Source organism: Garra rufa, chromosome 19, assembly GCF_049309525.1.
Source record: "Garra rufa chromosome 19, GarRuf1.0, whole genome shotgun sequence".
Taxonomy (NCBI): domain Eukaryota; kingdom Metazoa; phylum Chordata; class Actinopteri; order Cypriniformes; family Cyprinidae; genus Garra; species Garra rufa.
Window position 1 is genome coordinate 11,847,751 of NC_133379.1, and position 22,496 is coordinate 11,870,246.

The 22,496-nt window shown below is 34.0% G+C and overlaps 1 protein-coding gene across 1 annotated transcript in view; it reads left to right on the forward strand.

Annotated features, from left to right (window-relative positions):
* Positions 1-1,461: 1,461 nt before the first annotated feature.
* Positions 1,462-22,496, forward strand: part of hspa4a (heat shock protein 4a) — a 28,680-nt gene continuing 7,645 nt past the window's right edge. The window contains exons 1-13 of the mRNA XM_073824115.1: positions 1,462-1,774; positions 5,139-5,196; positions 5,292-5,432; positions 9,576-9,698; positions 10,776-10,875; positions 11,446-11,579; positions 15,199-15,443; positions 15,614-15,690; positions 15,780-15,931; positions 17,712-17,818; positions 17,898-18,031; positions 19,992-20,173; positions 20,767-20,859. Of these exons, the coding sequence (XP_073680216.1) occupies positions 1,668-1,774; positions 5,139-5,196; positions 5,292-5,432; positions 9,576-9,698; positions 10,776-10,875; positions 11,446-11,579; positions 15,199-15,443; positions 15,614-15,690; positions 15,780-15,931; positions 17,712-17,818; positions 17,898-18,031; positions 19,992-20,173; positions 20,767-20,859 (1,653 nt within the window). The 5' untranslated portion in view covers positions 1,462-1,667. The remainder of the gene's footprint in view (positions 1,775-5,138; positions 5,197-5,291; positions 5,433-9,575; positions 9,699-10,775; positions 10,876-11,445; positions 11,580-15,198; positions 15,444-15,613; positions 15,691-15,779; positions 15,932-17,711; positions 17,819-17,897; positions 18,032-19,991; positions 20,174-20,766; positions 20,860-22,496) is intronic.

Below are 22,496 nucleotides of genomic sequence, written 5' to 3' on the forward strand. Positions count from 1 at the left end.
CTTACATTCAAAATTCATAAAGTCAAAACAAATTATCTGCACATTTTATATTTTAAAAGTGTTATTGTAGTAGGCTACCATTGAAATTGTTATTTTAAATTAGATTTTTTTAATTTAAAGTTTCAGTAATCTTATTGTGTTTTTATCATTGGTATGATTTTTCAAATATCTTTATTTTAAATTTTAAAAATTCTAAATTCATAAAGTCAAAACAAATGGTTTCCGATTATATTGTGTTGTGTGATATAGGATAATTATGTTGTTATTCATAATTTAAATTAATACAATCTCATTACCATGCAAATTTTAGATTTCAAAATTTAAAATAATTATACACAAGCGTTATGGTAGTGTGTTTGAAATAAAGTTACTATTATATTTTTGTTAATATTTTAAATTACATTTTTATATTTTATGTTGTCACATTTTAATTTAATTTAGTTAAAGTTTTAGTAATTTTAGTGTTTTTGTCATTTGTATGTTTTTTTTTTATTTTATTTTGAATTTTAAAATATTTTTAATGAATATTTTAAACTATAATGAGAAATATTGTACCTATAAAGTTTAAAGTTCAATTACACAAACACTGTTTCTCTATTCATACTCAGAAATTGACTTCAAAAACTAAATATATATACATATATACATATATATATATATATAAAAAACAAGCGTTATGGTAGTATGTTTGAAATAAAGTTACTATTATATTTTTGTTAATATTTTAAATTACATTTTTACATTTTATGTTCATTTTAATTTCAGTTTTTATTTTGCTTTTTTAAATATTTTTTTTAACTAAAATGAGAAAACATCTTTTGAGAAAATACATTCAAAATTATAGTCGTGCAATCTCATTATCTGCAAAATTTTATATTTTAAAATGTAAAATAAATATACACACGTGTTATTGTAGTACCATTGAGATACTATTATAGTTTTTGTAAATATTTTAAATTAGATTTTTTTTAGATAAAGTGTTAAAGTTTTAGTAATTGTATTGTTTTTTTCATTTGTATGTTTTTTTTTAAATGTCTTTATTTTACATTTTAAAATATTTTAATCTAATATTTTAAATGAACCGGGAAATACTGCCTTGACAACTAGTTGAAATAAAATAAGCTTATATTGTTATTTTATTGTAGTTGATGTTTATTTCATATTCAACTGATAAAAATGTTAAGTTTAGGTTTTAGTTGAAGATAACTCAATTTTTTTAATTAATGCAGGAAAGAATACAAGAAAGAGTTGACATATTGTTGGCACATATTATACAAACAGACAAATATATACATTGTGTCAACTGAGAAAAGCATGGGGAAAAAAAAGAAAAAAGAAAAAAAGAAGATAACTCATCTTTCGCTTTCGATTGGCTGGATTTGTCGTCACGCTCACGTCATTGACGGAAAGCTCCAGAGCCATCTAGAAGTCCCGAACTCTCGCGATAAAACCGCTGACTTCGGCGTGAACTCCAGTTTATCCATTACATGTAGCAGTCAGCCGGTCTGCATCAAGTTAGTCAATGGACATTCGACAACTATGAAATCGCGTTAAACACGACTTTTAGGAATAACAAGATTACCTTCGCTCCTCCGTGACTGTTAAATATATTTTAAAAGAACACTTATAGCAAGTATTCAGTATTTTAGCCGTAATTTCCAGTGAAGATGTCAGTGGTGGGATTTGATGTGGGCTTCCAGAGCTGTTATGTTGCTGTGGCGCGGGCCGGTGGAATAGAAACCGTTGCAAACGAATACAGCGACAGATGTACACCGTAAGTCAATTACTTTCATTCTGTTTCTTACTGGAGAGAGCTCTCATGTATTTCCCTCAGTTGTTAAACTAACCTGTCACAATACATTCACACAATGACATCAAAATTAAAAAGCGTGGGAGGTGATTTCGAACGTGTTCTCTTTCATTATGGCTATATTTAAATAACGTAAAACTAGTTTTTACAGTCTATGGTTCAGACATGTTCCTCTTGCTGCAGTATCAGTTTAATACTGGTTATAATCACGATGCTCTGTTTTGGATGTTCAAACTGTATGATGAGTATAAATGACAGCATTTTTCATTGATGAGAGAGTAGTGATGAAGGAGAGCGGTTAGCCGCATGCTAAAGCGTGGCTCGTGCTGCTGCTTCTGATGTGACGTCACACCGGCGGCCGCAGGAACATTCTAGCACATTGTAATAAGGCCGATCGGAAAAGCGACAAACATAACTCTTAGTAACTGTTTATTACATTTAATTTTGATTTGTCTTCTTATTAATATATTACGCATATCAATTTAGCACTTGCATCAGTGCATGACTTTTAACGTGTTATTTAAAATATTAAATGTCTTGCTGATACACTTCCAATCAAAAGAAGCCTGTGTTTATTTGATCCTAAGTACAACAAAACAGTAAAATTGTAAAATATTTTTACTATTTAAAATTGCTGGTTCCTATTTGACTATGTTGTACTGGTAATTAATTCCTGTGATCCAAGCTGCATTTTTAGCATCATTACTCCAGTCACTTGATTCTTCAGAAATCATTCTAATAATTGATTTTCTGTGCAAAAAAATATTATTATGTTGAAAACAGATGAGCAGATTTTTTCAGGTTTATTTAATCAATAGAAGAATAGCTAATTTTTAATTGCAGGATTTTTCAAAGATCATGGATGTTTTCCTTGGTAAAAAAAAAAAAAAAAAATATATATATATATAAATAAATAAATATGGACTGCAAGCTTTTATTTTAGAGAAATGCTGATCTTGGCATCATTCTATTCATAAAAGAATAAAAGAATTCTAAACCGTTTTAAATATTATTAATAACAATAATAATGTTTCTTAAACCGCAAATCAGCACATTAGAATGTCTTGATGATACACTTTCCAGTCAAAAGAAGTCTGTGTTCATTTGATCCTAAGTTCAACAAAACCGTAAAATTGTAAAATATTTTCACTATTTAAAAAAAAAGGTTTCTTTAACGAATAGAATGCAGGAGAACAGAGTTTATCTCACGTTGAATTGTTTTGTAAGATTATAAATGTCTTTATCATCACTTCTGATCAATTTAAAGCATGCTTGCTAAATAAAAATATATACTAACTAAGCTTTTGAGTGGTAGTTTTATTTCAGATAAATGCTGATCTTGCTATCTTTCTATTCATATACTGAAAAAATCTACTAAACTGTTTTGAATATATTTATGATAATAGTAATAAATTGTTTCTTGTACAGCAAATCAGCACATTAGAATGATTGAAGGATGATGTGAAACTAAAGACTGGAGTAATGATGCTGAAAATGTAGCTTTAATCACAGGAATAAATTAAATTCGAACATGTTTTCAAATAGAAAACTGTTGTTTTAAATAGTAAAAAATATATCAGAATTTTATCATTTTTACTTTACTTTGGATCAAATAAATGCAGGATTGGTGAGAAAAAATCTGGTAGTGTAGAAATTAATGGCAAGCTGATGTAAGATAAGTCAGTATAATTTATATGAGACTACTTAGTTGTAGTTTTTGCTTTTCTGTTGTAAATAAGTCCACAAAGATAGAACAGAACCTCTGTTTATCAGGCAAATGGACAAGGTTATGAACCTCAAAATTGACAAGTCTCAGGCATTTCATTAACTTTATCACTACTGAAAGTTCATTTTGGAATTGGGTTGGTTTCACTTCAGAGAGGAAATTATTATTGATAGTTGTTGCATATTAAAGGATGGCTTAAGTTATTACTTTGTTAAAATGCTTAAATGTATTTTAAATGTGCTTAGTTTTAAACCATGACAAAAGTACTAGTTAAAGGAATAGTTAACCAAAAAAAATACAGGAAGTTTGTGCACCCTTAGGCCATCCAAGATGAGCAGATGAATTTGTTTTTTCATGCAAACAGGTTTGGAGAAATGTAGCTTTCCATGACCTTCTCTGCAGTGAATGGGTGCCGTCAGAAAGAGGGTCCAAACTGCTGATAAAAAGTCACAATAATCTACAAGTAATCCACACCACTCCAATCCAATCCATTAGTTAACATCCTGAGATTGTAGTGGATTTAGATTTGAGACAACAGTAAATGGACTTATGGCCTCATATTTTACCTGGAAGCAATGATTTAAAGCTAAAAATGTCTTTATGGTAAATTTAGTTTATTACAAACATGCAGCAGTTGGCTTCTCAAGATGTTAATTGATGGACTGGAGTGGTGTGGATTACTTGTGACATTTTTATCAGCTGTTTGGACTTCCATTCTGACGGCACCCATTCACTGCAGAGGATCCATAAAGATGTGATGCTCAATTTCTCCAAACCTGATGAAAGAAACAAAACTCATCTACATCTTGGATGGCCTGAGTGTGCAAATTTTTAGCAATTGTTAATTTTGTGGTGAGCTATTCTTTTAAGGAGCTTTAAGAGCAACAATTTATTAAAGGAGTAGTTCACTTTCAGAACAAATTTACAGATAATGTACTCACCTCCTTGTCATCCAACATGTCCATGTCTTTCTTCAGTCGTAAGGAAATTGTTTTTTGAGGAAAACATATCAGGATTTCTCTCCATATAATGGAATTCTATGGAGCCCTGGAGTTTCAACTTCCAAAATGGAGCTTCAAAGGGCTCTAAACAATCACAGCCGATGAAAGAAGGGTCTTATCTAGCAAAATGATGGGTTATTTTGTTAAAAAAAAAATTAGTATTTATATACTTTATAACCTCAAATGCTCATCTTGTCTAGCTCTGTGTGTACTCTGTGTAGAGATTAAAAAGTATATTTTTAGAAAATAACAAATCGTTTCGCTAGATAAGACACTTCTTCCTCGGCTGGGATCATTTAGAGCCCTTTGAAGCTGTATTTAAACTACATTTTGGAAGTTCAAACTCGGGGGCACCATAGAAGTCCATTATATGGAGAGAAATCCTGAAATGTGTTCTTCAAAAAACAATTTCTTTACGACTGAAGAAAGAAAGACATGAACATCTTGGAAGACTCACTGTACATTATCTGTACATTTTTGTTCTGAAAGTGAAATACTCTAAGATCATTCTAAATTAAAATTAAATGAAAGCAACATGTCAGCATTGAAGAAACTGGTTACTAGATGGTCTTTGTAGAGTCTAACGATGTGCTCGTTTCAGGTCATTCGTGTCATTCGGCCCTCGTAATCGATCGATAGGGGCAGCCGCCAAAAGCCAGGTAAGTGTTTATTTATTCTGAATAAGCAGGATAAGACATTGCAATGCAAGCTGAATAGAAGTTGTAATGGTGTTTTCTGTTTTTGTCACAACAAGGTGGTCACAAACTGCAAGAACACTGTGCAGGGTTTTAAGCGATTCCATGGCAGGGCGTTCAGCGACCCGTATGTACAGGCAGCAAAGTCAGGCCTGGTCTATGATCTTGCTCAGATGCCAACTGGAACCACTGGTATTAAGGTAAGACTAATTAAACAGCAGTGTTCAGGTCATATGTGACCCTGGACCACAAAACCAGTCTTAAGTAGCATCAGAGCCGTTGAGAAAGTTGCGACACTCCGGTAGGTTTCTATAGGAACTGAGGAATGCGGAAGTAAAGCATGTCATGAAGCGGGCAATAGTTCCAGCTAGGGCTGGGCGATATGGCCTAAAAATAAAATCCCAGATTTTTTTCACAAAAAATCCGATTTACGATTTAAATCGATTTTTTTCCCCCCTACTACTTTTAGCATGTAAAGAAACCCCAGCTTTTCCACAATATATATGGGCACCATATATTTTGCAGTATACATTACAACTGCATCAGTGCACCAGACCCCATTCTTATCATACCAGACACAGTAAATGTTTGTAAGACAAATAAATATGAGACGGGAGGAAAATATATATTTCCATGCTTTTCTCTTGCACTTATATCGTATACAAAAATATACAATTTTGAACACAGAAATATTAAATGATTTAAATAACTGAAATGATCTGCCAGCAGGTGGTGGTAAGACACTGATTTAATTACTGAATCATATTCATTTGATTCGTTTGAACGGATGGTTCATTCAAGAATAATGCAAGTGACTCTTAATGAACGGGAAATTGAATCATTTCACTAGATTCATTTAAAAACACACGTTCATTCATAAACGAAACACCGCTGTGTTTGAGTGGAGATGCGCAGCGGCTCAGCTGTGACTTGTTTCAGACTACTTTTGATGACGAAACAGCAAAATCAGGCAATAGTGTTATAGTCAGACAATGTAAGTCACTTAATAATAACTTCTTGTTTATTTAACTGTTATAATAAATCAATATCTCGTTTACAAACTCCCTTAAAAATGATTAAAAGCTGTCACTCATCTTAGTTCGCAATATCACAAAGCTCTATTATAAAAAACGAAGCTACTGCCCATTCAGTCTCTTATTTACACTCTTTCTACACTTGATTTACATTTGTCAACGTGCAAAACACATAGAAACCTTTGAAGCTCCACTCAAATGCGCAAATACAAATATGCTGGTCGCACTCGAGCCTTGATATGCAAATAATTCGCTATTGTCTTCAATCATCTCTCTACTCTGTTTATGTGATAAGTGAAATTGTATGTAATGTAACAGGCTAACTTGCTAGCAAGCAGCTAATCATGTCCACTTAGTGACTCACGTTATTTTACCAGAACGCGTTATTTGTTTTCCGTTCTGAATACAGCAGTTAGTTAGGCGCGCCATCGTGTGGTCAGACAACATTGCCTCTTAATTATTCTGCCATTGGTGCAATTACAATGTATCTAATATTTTTATTAAAAAATCGCGATTTCATATTTTATTAAGTTCTTTAAGGTTATCAACGCGTCACCTCACGAAAGCGCCAAGCAGCTCCCGCTGCCAGCCACAAGCGCATCAAGCGAACGCACATTCAGCTCTGCAGGCCTGGTGCTATGCGTATTTAAATCTCCTCTGATGCGCATTATCCTGCATTAGCCAAAATCATGACAGTCAACCACATCCAGTCATATGTGAATGAATGTAAATATTTGCTAAAAACACACAATAAAGACAGCCATGATGTAGTCAGGACTGTGGCGCCGGCTTGCTTTGAAGTGTATTTGGTGATTGCGCTCGCTGCGTCTCCTGCACCCTAGTCATTTTAAACAGTACATAATAACGAAAACAATATCTTACAAATAAAAAGAAGCAGATTTTTATGATCAGAACTTCCGTAAACCAGTGAACCTGTAAACCTTTCAGTCCAAGGATCCAGTAAACGAATGCGTTCAAAACGATATTCATAAATGAAGCATATATACCCACATTTCTTCCGGCACCACTAACGTTACACCACTGATTATCTTGTTATTAATATGATTTGATTTATGGTTCATATTCATAATTGTACAGTATTGTTGCCAGTTTAAAGGGCAATGTTTCCAAGCACTTTCGGTTTTCATTTGCATTACAATGCATAGTATGTCTATTTAATTGTCGCGGGGCGGGGCGGGTTGTAAAAATAAACACAGTACTGTGGGGCGGGCTGGGGTGGGCCAAATAATTTCATAATAGCGGGACCCGCGGGTTGAAAAACCTGCCCGGAGTTGGAGGATGCGCCAGCTATTCATCCAACTTGGCTGTGCTTTCAATTTTATTAAAGGAAAGGATGAAGCTGATTGGTTGGTTCAGGTCACATGGTCTGCGGTGAGCTTGCGGAATTTTGAAAAGTTGAGATGTTTTTATCTCGATGCGGCACGCACGCGCCTGGGAAAAACGAGCGTGTCGCACCGCGTCGCTTCCATTACGAGCGCGCATACCGCGCGTCTACATTTGAAATTTGAACATTTTGGATTTCATGATTTCATCTTAATTTGTCAGTTCATTTGAGAAAACATCACGCCAGTGTGTTGGTAGACATGCAAGTTAATTCTTCAGTTCAATCTTTATGGGCTAAAAAGGCACACAAATTCCTGTAGAGATACACATTGTCCTGTTTTTGCCAAATAAATGAAAAGCATGTCATCAATGTCTTCTCTCTTGCTGCATCAAATCTCCCCTAGCTTTCCTCAGAGATGGTCTCAATAATGTGCTTAAAGTCAAGTCCAATTCAGTTTGTGCATGATTACATGATATAACTTTTTTTTTTTTAATAATGTATCCTAATTTGTGGATAATCAAGCTACATTTCATATGCCAAAGTAAACTTCTGGAGTGTTAAAGATTAAAATGAAAAATAAAAACAAGAACCATACAGAACCGAAAACCGTGATACGAACCGAACCGTGGGTTTTGTGAACTGTGCCACCCCTAATAGTGACCATAACCAGATACTAGTTGTCATATTATTAAGTTTAGTCTTACTGCAATCTTTCTCTCCCTGTAGGAGGTTGAATGAGTTTCAGTAAAGACTGCATTTAAGAAATATGATAAAAATGTATGTTGAATGCAATTGGTTGCCTTGTGTGTTTTTTTTTTTTTTTTTTTTTTTTTTTTTTTTAACACTATTTTCATCTTTTCTATTATGTTAAATGCCATATTTGCTTGCCTTTTATAATATTCACTTATGTTGTATATTTAAATATTATAAACACGAGTAATAACACGAGTAAATTATTTTTTTATTTAACATTAAATCGTTACATCGAAACAATAAAAAAAGAGTGTTTGATCATGTCCAAATACACATTCAAATGTATTTAACCTTAAATATTGCACTAACTGTAATATAAATAATATATTAGGAAGTGTTATCTTTTAAATGGTCAGGATCATTATTGCACACATTGTTTAGTACAAAAAACTCCTCAAAATATGGACTAAATAGAGCTGAACTATATATTACAATTATTTAATTGAATAAAAATCACACTTAAGGTGTTTGGTCACATTTGACTGCATTTTAATGTCTCTTTATCACTTCCCAGAATAAAATGCGATTGTAAAGCGTATTCAGAGTAGTTATCAATGCCATTATGTGTTAATTACTCAAAATTGCTGCAAATATATTAAAATTGCTGTCTATCGTACTTAACCCCATTCAAACACATTGACAGCGCGGAGTTGTTTGGAACTATTGAGAGCTCTATGAACCACGTGACCCCGCGGCGGTGAGATCAAAGCGTGTCGCAACTCTGTTTCTCAACAGCTCTGAGTAGCACTTAGCCAACAATACATTGTATGGGTCAAAATGATCGATTTTTTTTTTTATGCCAAAGATCATTGGGATTTTAAGTAAAGATCATGTTCCGTGAAAGTATTTTGTAAATTTTCTACTGTAAATGTCAAAACTTAATTTGAGTAGTAATATGCATTGCTAAGAACTTAATTTGGACAATTTCAAAGGTGATTTTCTCAATATTTAGATTTTTTTTTTTTTTTTATACACCCTCAGATTTCAGAATTTCAAACAGTTCTCGTCTCAGCCAAATATTATCCTATCCTAACAAACCATGCATCAATAGAAAAATTATTTATTCAGTTTTCAGATGAATCTCAATTTCCAAAAATGTTTTGTGGTCCAGGGTCGCATATAGTAAAAAGCATGATTTGATAGCAACTTTGTTTAGTTGTGTGATTCAGATGTGGCTGTTTCACGGTACTTTATGCTGTATGTCCCCACAGGTCATGTATATGGAGGAAGAGAAGGTGTTCAGCATTGAGCAGGTCACTGGCATGCTGCTGACCAAACTGAAGGAGACCGCCGAAGCTGCACTCAAAAAACCTGTGGCAGACTGCGTCATCTCTGTACGTCTATTCTCTCTCTAAATCTACATAAAATATTCTTAACCAGAAATGCAAAATGCAAGGAGCAGTGTGGTCAGCTTCACATATATTCATGACTGCACTTTGGAAAAGGCAGATAAGCAGTTTTTTTCTGAAACTCCAGTACTTTTGGCAGATAGGGAAACTCTTATCTCAACTGCTTGATTGCTTTATTGTCAGAAATGTAATCTTTATTATTGCCCACTTATTAAAAGTTAGATATATAGGACGTCATGCTTTACCTGCGTGCATGCAGTACACTTTTTAAAGCTATATACATGTCAAACTTTATCTGCATAAAAGAAGTGTACTCATATCATCGCAAAAAAAAAAAAATTATCTATCTTTAATCTGCTAAATGCAACTATAAGGCATGAAGATATTAGTATGTTATATAGTGACATTATGGTTTTATGTAAAACCATGTTGTAAAACAGTTTTTTCATGCACCTGTGAAGTTTTAGATTTTGGGCTTTTTGGTTTTTCATAAAGTGTTTTTTCAGACTAGTGGAAAGAAAACATCCAAAAGACACCTTTATAGCACTTTATCTATGTGTGTCAATAGATTTCAATTACAATGCATATTTTTAAAGGCCGTTTTCTTAAAATGAGTTTTTTTCTTCTACACTGAGCCATAAATCTCCACTTCAGTAGTACTTACACACACCAAACTTTACATTTTTATTCCTGTCTATATCCTGAAGGTTTTTACAGATGGATTTGTTCATATATAATTAGCTTGATTTTTATACATTTTATCCCCCCCCCCCCCAAAAAAATTTTTTTTGCCTGTCCTAAGTATTTTCTGAATTATGGAGTAACAGAATGAGATACCCCACATCACTTCAGCATTTTTTTTTTGCCCTTGATTTGATTTTGAGTTGAGCATTTCTCATTTGCTGTTTGTTCTGCTCCACTGTCAGTAGAAATAACTTCACTGATGTTTTTTTTTTCCAGAATATTGCATTTTTATGCATGTTTTGATTATTTAGCTGTTGTAGTTACTGTGTAATAAATGTGAGTAGTTATTATTTTTTCCGTTCTCATGGTTTTGCATAGGTTCCAAGCTTCTTTACTGATGCAGAGAGACGATCGGTCATGGATGCTGCACAGATTGCAGGCCTTAACTGTCTCAGACTCATGAATGATACTACAGCAGGTAAATATAATACTCATGATGGATCTACTACACCCAAAAATGAAACATCTGCCATTATTTATGCCAGACCTATCATATTCTCACCATGTGATGCCATGCTTGTATTAGTTCTATGGAGCACAAAGGAAAAGTTATGCTGAGTTTCTGAGCTATTCCTTTTCCGGCAATCAGATATGGACACATACACCTTTTAAAGCAGGGGTGCCAAAACTTAATCCTGGAGGCCCAGTGTCCTGCAGTGTTAAGCTCCAACCCCAGTTAGACACACCTGAACCAGCTGATCAAGCTCTTACTAGGCATACTAGAAACTTCCAGGTAGGTGTGTTTAGGCAAGTTGGAGCTAAACTCTGCAGGATACCAGGTCTCCAGGACCTAGTTTGGGCACCCTTGATCTAAAGTCATATAATTGTTTTGTTTGAGGAACAGACTCCTCCACTGTGGCTTTTAAATTCTTTGTCTGACATTGTAATTTTAGGTGAACCATCCAGAGTGGTGATAATTAGTAGTAAAGAAAAACACTGCTTTTATATTAAAGAGTTAAATGTGTTCACATGTTAACTGTAATTGCAGTTGCATTGGCGTATGGGATCTACAAACAGGACCTGCCTGCTCCAGAGGAAAAGCCCAGGACTGTGGTGTTTGTGGATGTTGGCCATGCTAGTTACCAAGTCTCTGTGTGTGCCTTTAACAAGGGGAAGTTGAAGGTGAGGCTTTTTTGACTTTAATTTGCACATTGTGGTGGTAGTTCTCAACTGTTGCTGCTTGTTAATGTTCAGGACAGGGTAAAGTTATTATCAGGGATGTAACTATATCAAAATCTCGTGATACGATTATATTGTGATATGATCCATGTTTCGAAATTTATTGCAATGTTTAAGAGGAGACTCTGCTGACAAAAACAATATTTTCATGCACCTGAGATTGTGGTCTTTTTGGTTTTTCAAGTGTTTTTTCAGACTAGTGGAAAGAAAACATCCAAAAGACACCTTTAAGTGTTTCTTTTATAGCACTTTATCTATTTGTGTCAATAGATTTCAATTACAATACGTATTTTTTAAAGGCTGTTTTCTCAAAATGAGTTTTTTCTCCTATACTGAGCCATAAATCTCCACTTCAGTAACACTTACACACACCAAACTTTACATTGTTATTCCTGTCTATATCCTGAAGGTTTTTACAGAGGAATTTGTTCATATATAATTTGCTTGGTTTTGTACTTTGTATTTTATTCTCCTCAAAATTTAAAATTAAAATAATTTCTAAGCACTTTCTGAATTATAGAGTGACAAAATGAGATGCCCAAAATTCCATCTGTAAAAGCGTTTGACTTTATGTTAAAAAAATGAAACGAGTGAAACAAATTAGTACATATTACATTAAATGAGGTCTCATTTGCCTATAAAACCTAACATTTTAGAAAACTTGTAATACAAAAATGTTTGCAATTAAGTAAGGTGAACTTAACTCAGAAAACTTAAGTTAACTTAACTTAAAAGTCAGTGAATTGGCTTGTACCTGAACTTTAAAGTGGAACCAAACCTCCTTTTATTTGTGATATACTGTCTTAGTCTAAATTACATTCTTACTGGTGTTTTAGGAAGCCTGAAGCATTTAAACCGCTAGCTGTCATTAATTCATACTGCAATTTTAAGCTTTTTTTTTTTTTTGACAGAAACAGCAGTAGAACTTTTATTTTGAAGGAAAACCAGTTTCAGTGAAAAGTTGCAAAAGCGTGTCACACTACAAATCTAGTGAAATGCGGTAATCATCTGCTGCAAAAAAGAACGCATAATCGTTGTCCGTTGTGCTCCCAAACTTGCGCTAAACTCAAACCACATGCAATAAATGAGTTTACTACATTCATTTACTGTGAACTGAGCTGTTTTGAGGCATGGAAAACGCCGGATCACGAGATGATCGCCTGAACTAAGTGCACGCTTCGCTTTGAAATGAACAGTGATAAAAGACTCAAAGGGACTAAGCCATATTGGGCTTTTGGTTTTTGTTCTTTTGACAGATACTGTCAAAGCATAATGGCCCAAAACACACCTTTTATTTTAGAATATGAAGTTTAAATATATTTCAAAAACTACACCTATCGTTTTATAGTCATATGACCATCATAATATTGAGACAGTTTTGCTATCGTGATATCACTGTATTGATAATATATTTCCCATCCCTAGTTATTATTGCTAAGTAAATCTAAAACTTTTAAAACATTTTTGGTACTTAAAAAAAAATACAATAAAACAAATATTTTAGATGAAAAATTTCACTTAGTTGCCTACTGATTTTTTTGGTTGTTGTAGTTAACACTAAAATAATAAAAATATTGAAAGAGATAAACCTAAAGCAGAAAAATAATTAAAACAGAACAGAAACTAAAACTGAAAATAAATCTGAATGGTAATATTTAACTAAAAAACCTAATTAAAAATTGCTCAAAAGTACCAACATTAAAATTGAAAAGGTAAGTATAAAAATAAGTTTAAAATATGAACACTGAATTATCACATTTTAATTAGAGTGCTTACTCATGCATCATTAGTATTATTCTAGAAGATAGACTAGCCATTAAATCTGACAAGTTGATTAGTGAGATCCACTATAGTTTCATTTTCTGTGCATTTATACATTTAGAGGAAAACATTTCAGAGAAAAGTCGTGACACATGTAATTACTATGAGAACAGTTTGAAAGCTGCCAGCTGGCTCAGCCGGCTGCACAAGCTCTGATGACGACAGCTGTTTCACATTTGATGACAGCATTTGACATGTGTTTCATGATTATTCTGGCACCTTCTCTTCTGCTGATGCTCACAGATCTTTATCACAGAAAAAATAGATCTCATGCAATCTTAAAGGAATAGTTCATCCAAAATGAAAACTCATCCTCATGTCGTTCCAAACCCATAAGACCTTTGTTCATCTTCAAAGACAAATTAAGATATTTTTGATGAAATCTGAGAGCTTTCGAACCCTGCATACAAAGCAATGCTACTGGCATGTTCAAGGCTCAGAAAAGTAAAAAGAAAAGTCAATTTCCCGTTCATAAAGACAGTAACTTGCTTTATTCCTGAATGAATCAGATGAATCAAATGAATATGATTTCGTTATTAAATCAGTGACTTCCCGCCACCTACTGGCAGATTTAGGTTCATTTTTAAAGTATCTTTTCCCTTATTTAAATCATTTAATATTTCTGTATTCTAAATTGTATATTTAAACCATTAATCTCAACATGAATGTATGAATTTGATTGCACTCATGCCACCTCTGAGCCTCATTAAACATGAAAATACACCTACAAGACACTTGTGTTCTTCTGTGCCACCTCTGTAGTACAAATTTTGTTAATACTGATTTCATTTGATTGTTTTAATTAGAAATTGTAAAAGGCTTAATCTAATTTAAAAAATTACATTACTTTTAATAAAGTTGCCAAAAATGCCATTACAAAAGTAAAAACAAAATTCTCCTGTAAATCACTAAGGCAAGACACTGCAAGTGAATAGGGTAAAAAAAAAAAATTTTTTTTTACTAAAAGTTATCATCTTACTTACCCAGTTAATTGATTACTTTGATAATTGCAAACATTTTTTGTATGAGAAGTTTTCTAAAATGTTAGGTTTAAGTATGCAAATGAGGCATTATTTAATGAACTATTTATCTCATTTTCTCTGAATTATCACTCCATAATTCAGAAAAAAAAAACTTTGAACAGACAGAAAACCACGTATTTATTTACAATTTTGGGGAAATAAAATGTATAAAATCAAGCTAATTATATATGAACAAATCCCTCTGTAAAAACCTTTAGGACATAGACGGGAATAAAAATGTACAATTTGGTGTGTGTAAGTGCTACTAAAGTGGAGATTTATGGCTTTATAAACTCATTTTGACAAAATGGCTTTAAAAATATGCACTGTAATTGAAATCTCCTGTCACAAATAGATAAAGTACTATAAAAGAAACACTTAACAGTGTCTTTGGGGTGTTTTTTCCACCACCAGTCTGAAAAAAAAAAAAAAAACACTTTATTAAAAACTAAAAAGCCTAAAATCTCAAGCTTGACAGGTGCATGAAAAAAAAGCATTTTTGCCTGCAGTGTCTCCCCTTAAGGAGTCAAATATTACCTCATAATGGGAATGCCCTTTTTTTTTTTTTTTTTTTTTTTTTTTATCAGATTTTTTTTTTTATTATTGATTAGAAGGTGCTTCTGAAATTTTGACTGTGTTCCTAATTTTTAAGTTAAGAGAAGTAAGCATTTGGTAGCAACTGTTTGACCCTCAACCCTTTTGTTGACTGAATTTCCTAGGTTCTAGGTTCTGCGTTTGACCCTGAGCTGGGTGGCAAAGACTTTGATGAAGTGCTGGTCAATTACTTCTGTGAGGAATTTGCGAAAAAGTACAAGCTGGATGTGCGATCCAAGCCCCGTGCTCTGGTGCGTCTCTACCAGGAGTGCGAGAAGCTGAAGAAACTCATGAGCGCCAACTCCTCAGACTTGCCGCTCAACATCGAATGCTTCATGAATGACATCGACGTCTCCAGCAAACTCAACAGGTTAGTAACCACAGGCAACAGCATGCCAGCAGCTAAACTGGGTGCTCGATGTCAGCGGCGTAAATTAGGCACTGAGCTGTGACGGGAAAACACTTGTGCATTATGACGTGAGCGTTTTAGTTCGTTAAAATACCACGTCTAATAATATCTCCATGACTCTCTTGTTCCAGAGCCAACTTTGAGGAGTTCTGTGGGGATCTGCTGGCCAAGGTGGAGGCTCCATTGCGCAGCATCATGGAACAGACCAGTGAGTACATGCTCTTTTGCTTTTAGCAGCATGGCTTTCCTGTCCAGGAGTGATGCAACTGTTGTTGTTTGTTTCTCTTCTATAAACAGGACTGAAGAAAGAAGACATCTATGCAGTGGAGATCATAGGAGGCGCCTCCAGGATTCCAGCCATCAAGGAAAGAATCAGCAAATTTTTCGGAAAGGAGCTGAGCACGACATTGAATGCAGATGAGGCTGTGGCCAGAGGATGTGCACTGCAGGTTAGTTCCTCCATCTAGTGATAGACTGACAATATCAATCTTTGGGTGGCCTATGGCTGATAAAAGGGTGATATGTCACACTATTTAAATAATGGTAATTAAAGAGAGTTCACCCAAAAATTAAAATGTAATCTTTATCTACGTAACCCCAGGGCGTCGAAGATGCAGGTGACTTTGTTTCTTCAGTAGAACACAAACAAAGATTTTTAATTCAAACCGTTGCAGTCTTTCAGTCATATAATGGCAGTCAATCTTCTAGAGTAAAAAAAAAAACACACACAGACAAAACCCAATTAAACCATGAAGCTCGTGAGGATACTTTGAGGTCTGAAGACACAACAATCTGTGTTTCCAAGAAACTTGGGTTTCATTTGGTAATTTTATTTTTCTGATCAAAGCTGCATTTTCAGCATCATTACTCCAGTCTTGAGTCTCACATGATCCTTTAGAAATCAGTCTAATATGCTGATTTGTTGTTCAAGAAACATTTTATTATTATTATTATTATTATTATTATTATTATTATTATTATTATTATTATTATCATCAATATTTAAAACAGTTGAGTAGAATTTTTTTTTCAGGGTTCTTTGAATAGAAAGATCTAAAGATCAGCATTTATCTGAAATAAAAAGCTTTTGTAACATACACTAAACCAAGAGTAAGTTTTTCTGGGAAATAAATTATAGAATACTTTTATTTAGCAAGGATGCTTAAAATTGATCAAAAGTGATGATAAAGACATTTTATAAGGTTTCAGATAATTGCTGTTTTTTTTTTACGGTTTGTTCATCAAAGAAACCTGAAAAAATATCTACTCCGCTACATGATTATGATAATAATATAATTATAATATTTTTTTTGAGAAGCAAATCAGAATATAAGAATGATTTCTGAAGTATCATGTGACACTAAAGACTGGAGTAGTGCTGCTAAAAATTCAGCTTTGAAATGACAGGAATAAATTAGATTTGAAAATATATTCAAGATGTAAAGTTATTTTAAATGGTAAAAATATTTCAAAATGTGCTTTACTTTGGATCAAATGCAGGCTTGGAAAGCAAAAGATTTCTTCAAAAAAAAACAAAACATTAAAAATCTTCCTGTTCAAAATCTTTTTTGACTGGTAGTGTAGATGCATAGTAATTGCTGCATTTTAATTTATTTTACATGATATTGGCAGAATTTCATCATTTGAAAATAAATAAGAAAATGTAATTAAATTAATGCACAGTTAGTCATGCATTATCCCACTTATACCATGGTCACTTGCCAACACCGACAACATAAAGCATGTTAATGATGTTTGCAGCGCAATATTTGATGGGAAGGGTTTCATTATAATTATTTTCATCAGTTCGTTAGCTCTAGCATTCTGACGGCTTCAAATCAGACACAGAGATGAAGTAGTGCAATTAAGATTTGAATGAATTATAGCATTTATTTCAATTATCAAGAGAAAGACAGATGGCAGTTGTGTGTGTGTTTGTTTACAAACAATAAAGAGTTTAGTTACCTAAAACAGTGATATTTTTTTTTTACCCCTCGTTGCTGAGAAATATATTGATTTAACAAGTCAGCGTTGAAGCTGTTTTAGTAATGAAAGTCACAGGGGAGTGTTGACACTGTGTGTAATTTTGTCACCACAGAATTGTGATAATGACTTCCTGTGATCGTTTTTGCCATCCATTGCTTTGCATAGTTAATTTTTCTTCAGCTTCTCATAATAACTGCCTGCAGTGTTTCCTAGTGTTGAAAACAAGTGTTCCTTGTTCCTCAGTGTGCAATCCTGTCACCCGCCTTCAAAGTGCGAGAGTTTTCCATCACAGACGTGGTTCCCTACCCCATCTCTCTGAAGTGGACATCAGCAGCTGATGAAGGCGTCAGGTGCGTTCATGGTTCTCTGTGTGTCATGATTGATTCTTAGTTAACTCTTTTAATATTCACATGCTGTCTTGCTCTGCAGTGATTGCGAAGTTTTCCCAAAGAACCATGCCGCACCCTTCTCTAAAGTGTTGACTTTCTATCGGAAGGAGCCTTTCTCTTTGGAGGCCTACTACAGCAATCTGAAAGAGCTGCCGTATCCTGATCCTACCATAGGTATGTTGAAAATGCTCTTTGCTTTGCTTCATTTGAATTTAGCATGGGGCTGCTTGATTAAAGAATTTCACTTCCAGAAGAAAAATGTACAGATAATGTTCTCACCCGCTTGTCATCCAAGATGCTCATGTCTTTCTGTCTTCAGTCGTACAGAAATAGTTTTTAATTTTTCTCCATATAGTGGACTTCTATGGTGCTCTTGCAGTTTAAATGTGGCTTCAAACGATCCTAGCTGAGGAAGAAGGGTCTTAACTAGTGAAATGATTGGTTACTTAATTTTTTATTTTTTTTTTATTTTTTTTAAATGTACATTTTAACTTCAAATGCTCATCTTGTCTTGCTCTGCCTGAATTTTTTTTCCGCTTTAAGACAGTTTAGGGTATTTCAAAAAAACTTTCCCTCAAAAACAAAAATAATTTCAAAATCGCTGTAGAAGTACCGACCAAATGTTTACAAAGTGAACATGCAAAGATGATCAAACACCCTTTGCAAAAAGGTAAAATGCCAATGTAGGACTATTTTAAAGTTAAGGGAGAAAATTCAATAGGAATTTTTAATCGGGGTAAAAAAGTTCAGGCAATGCAAGACGAGTGTATGAGGTTGAAAAGTATATAAATTGTAATATGAATAAACAACCGATCGTTTCACTAGATGAGACCCTCTTCCTCAACTGGGATCATTTAGAGCCCTATGAAGCTGCATTTAAACTGCATTTTGGAAGTTCAAACTCAGGACACCATAGAAGTCCACTATATGGAGAGAAATCCTACAGTTTTTTAAAAACTTGTCTTCAAACAAATCATTTAGAGTCTGACTGTTGTACCCTAATAAAGTGTGATAATTACAAACAAATGGGTTGCATTTTATTTTACAGTAAGTGCACTTGTACATGCGTAACAGGACTGTAAAATACAGTGGAGATCACTAAACTTCTTACATATTCCCTCCATAACATATTTGTTTAGCAATGTTTCCAGCAAGGTTGCCAGGTTGGGAAGATTAAGTAATAAGCTGGGCAGAAAAGTGTCAATCTAAGAGAATTGCAATCCCAAGCAGTATTAAACCTGGAATATTCTTAAATGATTAGTTCACTTGCAGAACAGAAATTTACAGATAATGTACTTTGTAATGTTCTTTCTTCAATAGTTGAGGAAAACATTTCAGGATTTCTCTCCATATAGTCGAATTCTATGGTGCCCCCAAGTTCCCAACCGAGGAGGAAGGGTCTTATCCGGTGAAACGATTGGTTATTTTTGAAACGTATTGACAATTTATATACTTTTTAACCTCAAATGCTCATCTTGTCTCATCTCTGCAATGCACATGCTTAGTCTGTGTAATCCGGGTCAATACAGTAAGGGTATCGAAAAACTCCCATCTTGTTTTTGTCTTCAACTTCAAAATTGTCCTACAATGCTTTATCTTTTTTTTTTTTTTGTAAAGGGCGTATGATCTTTTTTTGTATGTTCAATTTGTAAACACTACGTTGGTATTTCTGCAGCGATGTAGGATAATTTTGCAGTTGGGGAAGGAAATGAGATGGGAGTTTTTCGACATACCCTAACTGTATTTACCCAGAATACACAGTTCACGCAGAGCTAGACAAGATGAGCATTTGAGGTTTAAAAAAGTATAGAAATTGTCAATCGTTTTGCTAGATAAGATGCTTCTTCCTCGGCTGTGATCATTTAGAGCCATTTAAACTGCATTTTGGAAGTTCAAACTCGGGGCACCATAGAAATCCACTATATGGAGAGAAATCCTGAAAGGTTTTCCTCAAAAAAACAATTTCTTTATGGCTGAAGAAAGAAAGACGTGAACATCTTGGATGACAAGGGGGTGAGTGCATTATCTGTACATTTATGTTCTGAAAGTGAACCAGTTCTTTAATTGAGAAAAGCAGAACTCATTATTCTGATTAATTGTGCAACCCTTTTGACTTATTTTTGCCTGTCCATAGGCCAGTTTAACATCCAGAAGGTGGTGCCTCAGGCATCTGGTGAGAGCGCCAAGGTAAAGGTGAAGGTTCGTGTGAATGTTCATGGGGTCTTCAGTGTGTCCAGCGCCTCCCTGGTGGAGGTTGTGAAATCTGCTGAGGGAGAGGAACCCATGGAGACAGACACTCCAGCCAAAGAGGATGAGGTGAGGTCATTGCTGTGGATAGGATTTATTATGGCTTTGTCTGTCCCATCACATCAGGGGAAGCCAATAAAAACCCTTTTTTAAACACTGAAGCTCTAAAAACTTGGTTTTACTTATTATTATCAGTTTAAACTTAAATTCATCCTCTTACTGTTGTTCTGTGTGTGTACAGAATACAGGCATCACTCCTAAAAATGAATACTGTAAACAGTGATAACCATAGTGGATGTTTATTTCTGCAATGGAATAAAAATATTTATTTGTCACAATTTGGATTTCTCAAAATTGCAAATTTATATCTTGAGGTTGCAAGTTCTAAACTTTATCCTCTGAATTCTGAACTTAAACGAGGAGAAAAAAACTGTCAGAATCAAGCCTAAAAAGTCGCAATTCCTTTATATTTTTTTTTATTCTGTTGCAGAAATAAGCTTCTATAGATCTACACAAGATTATAGGATCATTCAAAATTGAGTTTTGCATCATAGTAACTAATCTTTTTTCCGTACACATGCTAAAAGTTATGTTTTGAGTGTGTTTGTGGCCATAGTCCTATACTAGCCCCTGTGAACATTCATTGTATTTTCTCCCTAAAGAACAAGATGCAAGTGGATCAGGAAGCACAGAAGTCTCAGGGTGATGATCAGAAAGAACAAGCAGACAAGAAATCAGACAGTGAAGACATGGAGGTGTGTGAATACACTTGCACACCGACACCAAATATACAACATTTCAACAAATCCAAATGAATTTAAAAAGCATGTGTTTTCAATTGCAGCTTGTGTTGTATATCTAAAAATAGGCAAAAGTTTATTCCATCTCTCATATGAAATGCGGTATATACAGTTGAAGTCAAAAGTATACATACACCTTTGTGTTAATTGTTTTTACCTAATTAAGAGCGATCATACAAAATGCATGTTATTTTTTTATTTAGTGCTGACCTGAATAAGATCTTTCACTTAATGTTTACATATAGTCTACAAGAGAGAATAATAGTTTAATTTATAAAATGTCCCCGTTCAAATTTACATAAACTTGATTCTTAATACTGTGCTGTTACCGGAATGATCCACAGCTGTTTTTTTGTTTAGTGATAGTTGTTCATGAGTCCCTTGTTTGTCCTGGACAGATAAACTGCCTGCTGTTCTTCAGAAAAATCCTTCAGGTCCCACAAATTATTTGGTTTTTCAGCATTTTTGTGTATTTAAATCCTTTCCAACAATGACTGTATGATTTTGAGATCCATCTTTTCACACTGAGGACAACTGAGGGACTCATATGCAACTATTACGGAAGGTTCAAACACTCACTGATGCTCCAGAAGGAAACACCATGCATTAAGAGCTGGGGGTGAAAACTTTTGAAGAGAATGAAGATGTGTACATTTTCTTTTGCCTTCTGAAGGGCAGTACGAAATGAAAAAATATATTTAAGCAAAATAAGAAAAATGTACACATCTTCATTCTGTTCAATAATGCATTGCGTTTTAATGCATTGTGTTTCAATCTGTTCCCTTAGTTGTCTTCGGTGTGAAAACATGGATCTCAAAATCATACAGTTTTGGTTGGAAAGCATTCAAATATACAAAAATGTTGAAAAACCAAAGAATTTGTGGGACCTTTTTCTGAAGAACAGCAGGCAGTTTAACTGTTCAGGACAAACAAGAGACTCATGAACAACTATCACTAAACAAAAAACACAGCTGTGGATCATTCAGGTAACAACACAGTATTAAGAATCAAGTGTATGTAAACTTTTGAACGGGGTCATTTTTATAAATTCAGCTGTTATTTTCTCTTGTGGACTATATGTAAATGTCTTTTATGTACAAAATAAAGTGTAAGAAGAATAAAGTCGGCAACACCAAAGCTCTTGTGTTTGCCGACTTTACACTTTTTATTTTGTACTTGTTGCTTTTTAGTCAAGCACTCATTTGGGACTGATGTGCATGCTTTTGTTTCATTTTTCTTCAATGTCTTTTATGTGAAATATCTTATTCAGGTCAGTATTAAACAAAACAATCATGCATTTTGTATGATCCTCTTATGTTGCTAAAATAAACATTTTGCAGATTCTGAAAGGTGTATGTAAACCTTCAACTGTAAACGTGAAAAAAGAAGAGAATGTAATTTTAAATGGCCACTGTATATTGTTATACCAGACTTATGTTTTAGAAAAACCCAATTTTGCATTGGCAACCCAACTCCAAATTTAAACTGCATTGGTCCAACTGCATGCAAAATGATTCAAAGAATGCAGATTAATCATACAAAGCATTGATCACTTCACCTGTTTAATGGTAAAACAAAGTTTGATTAGACAC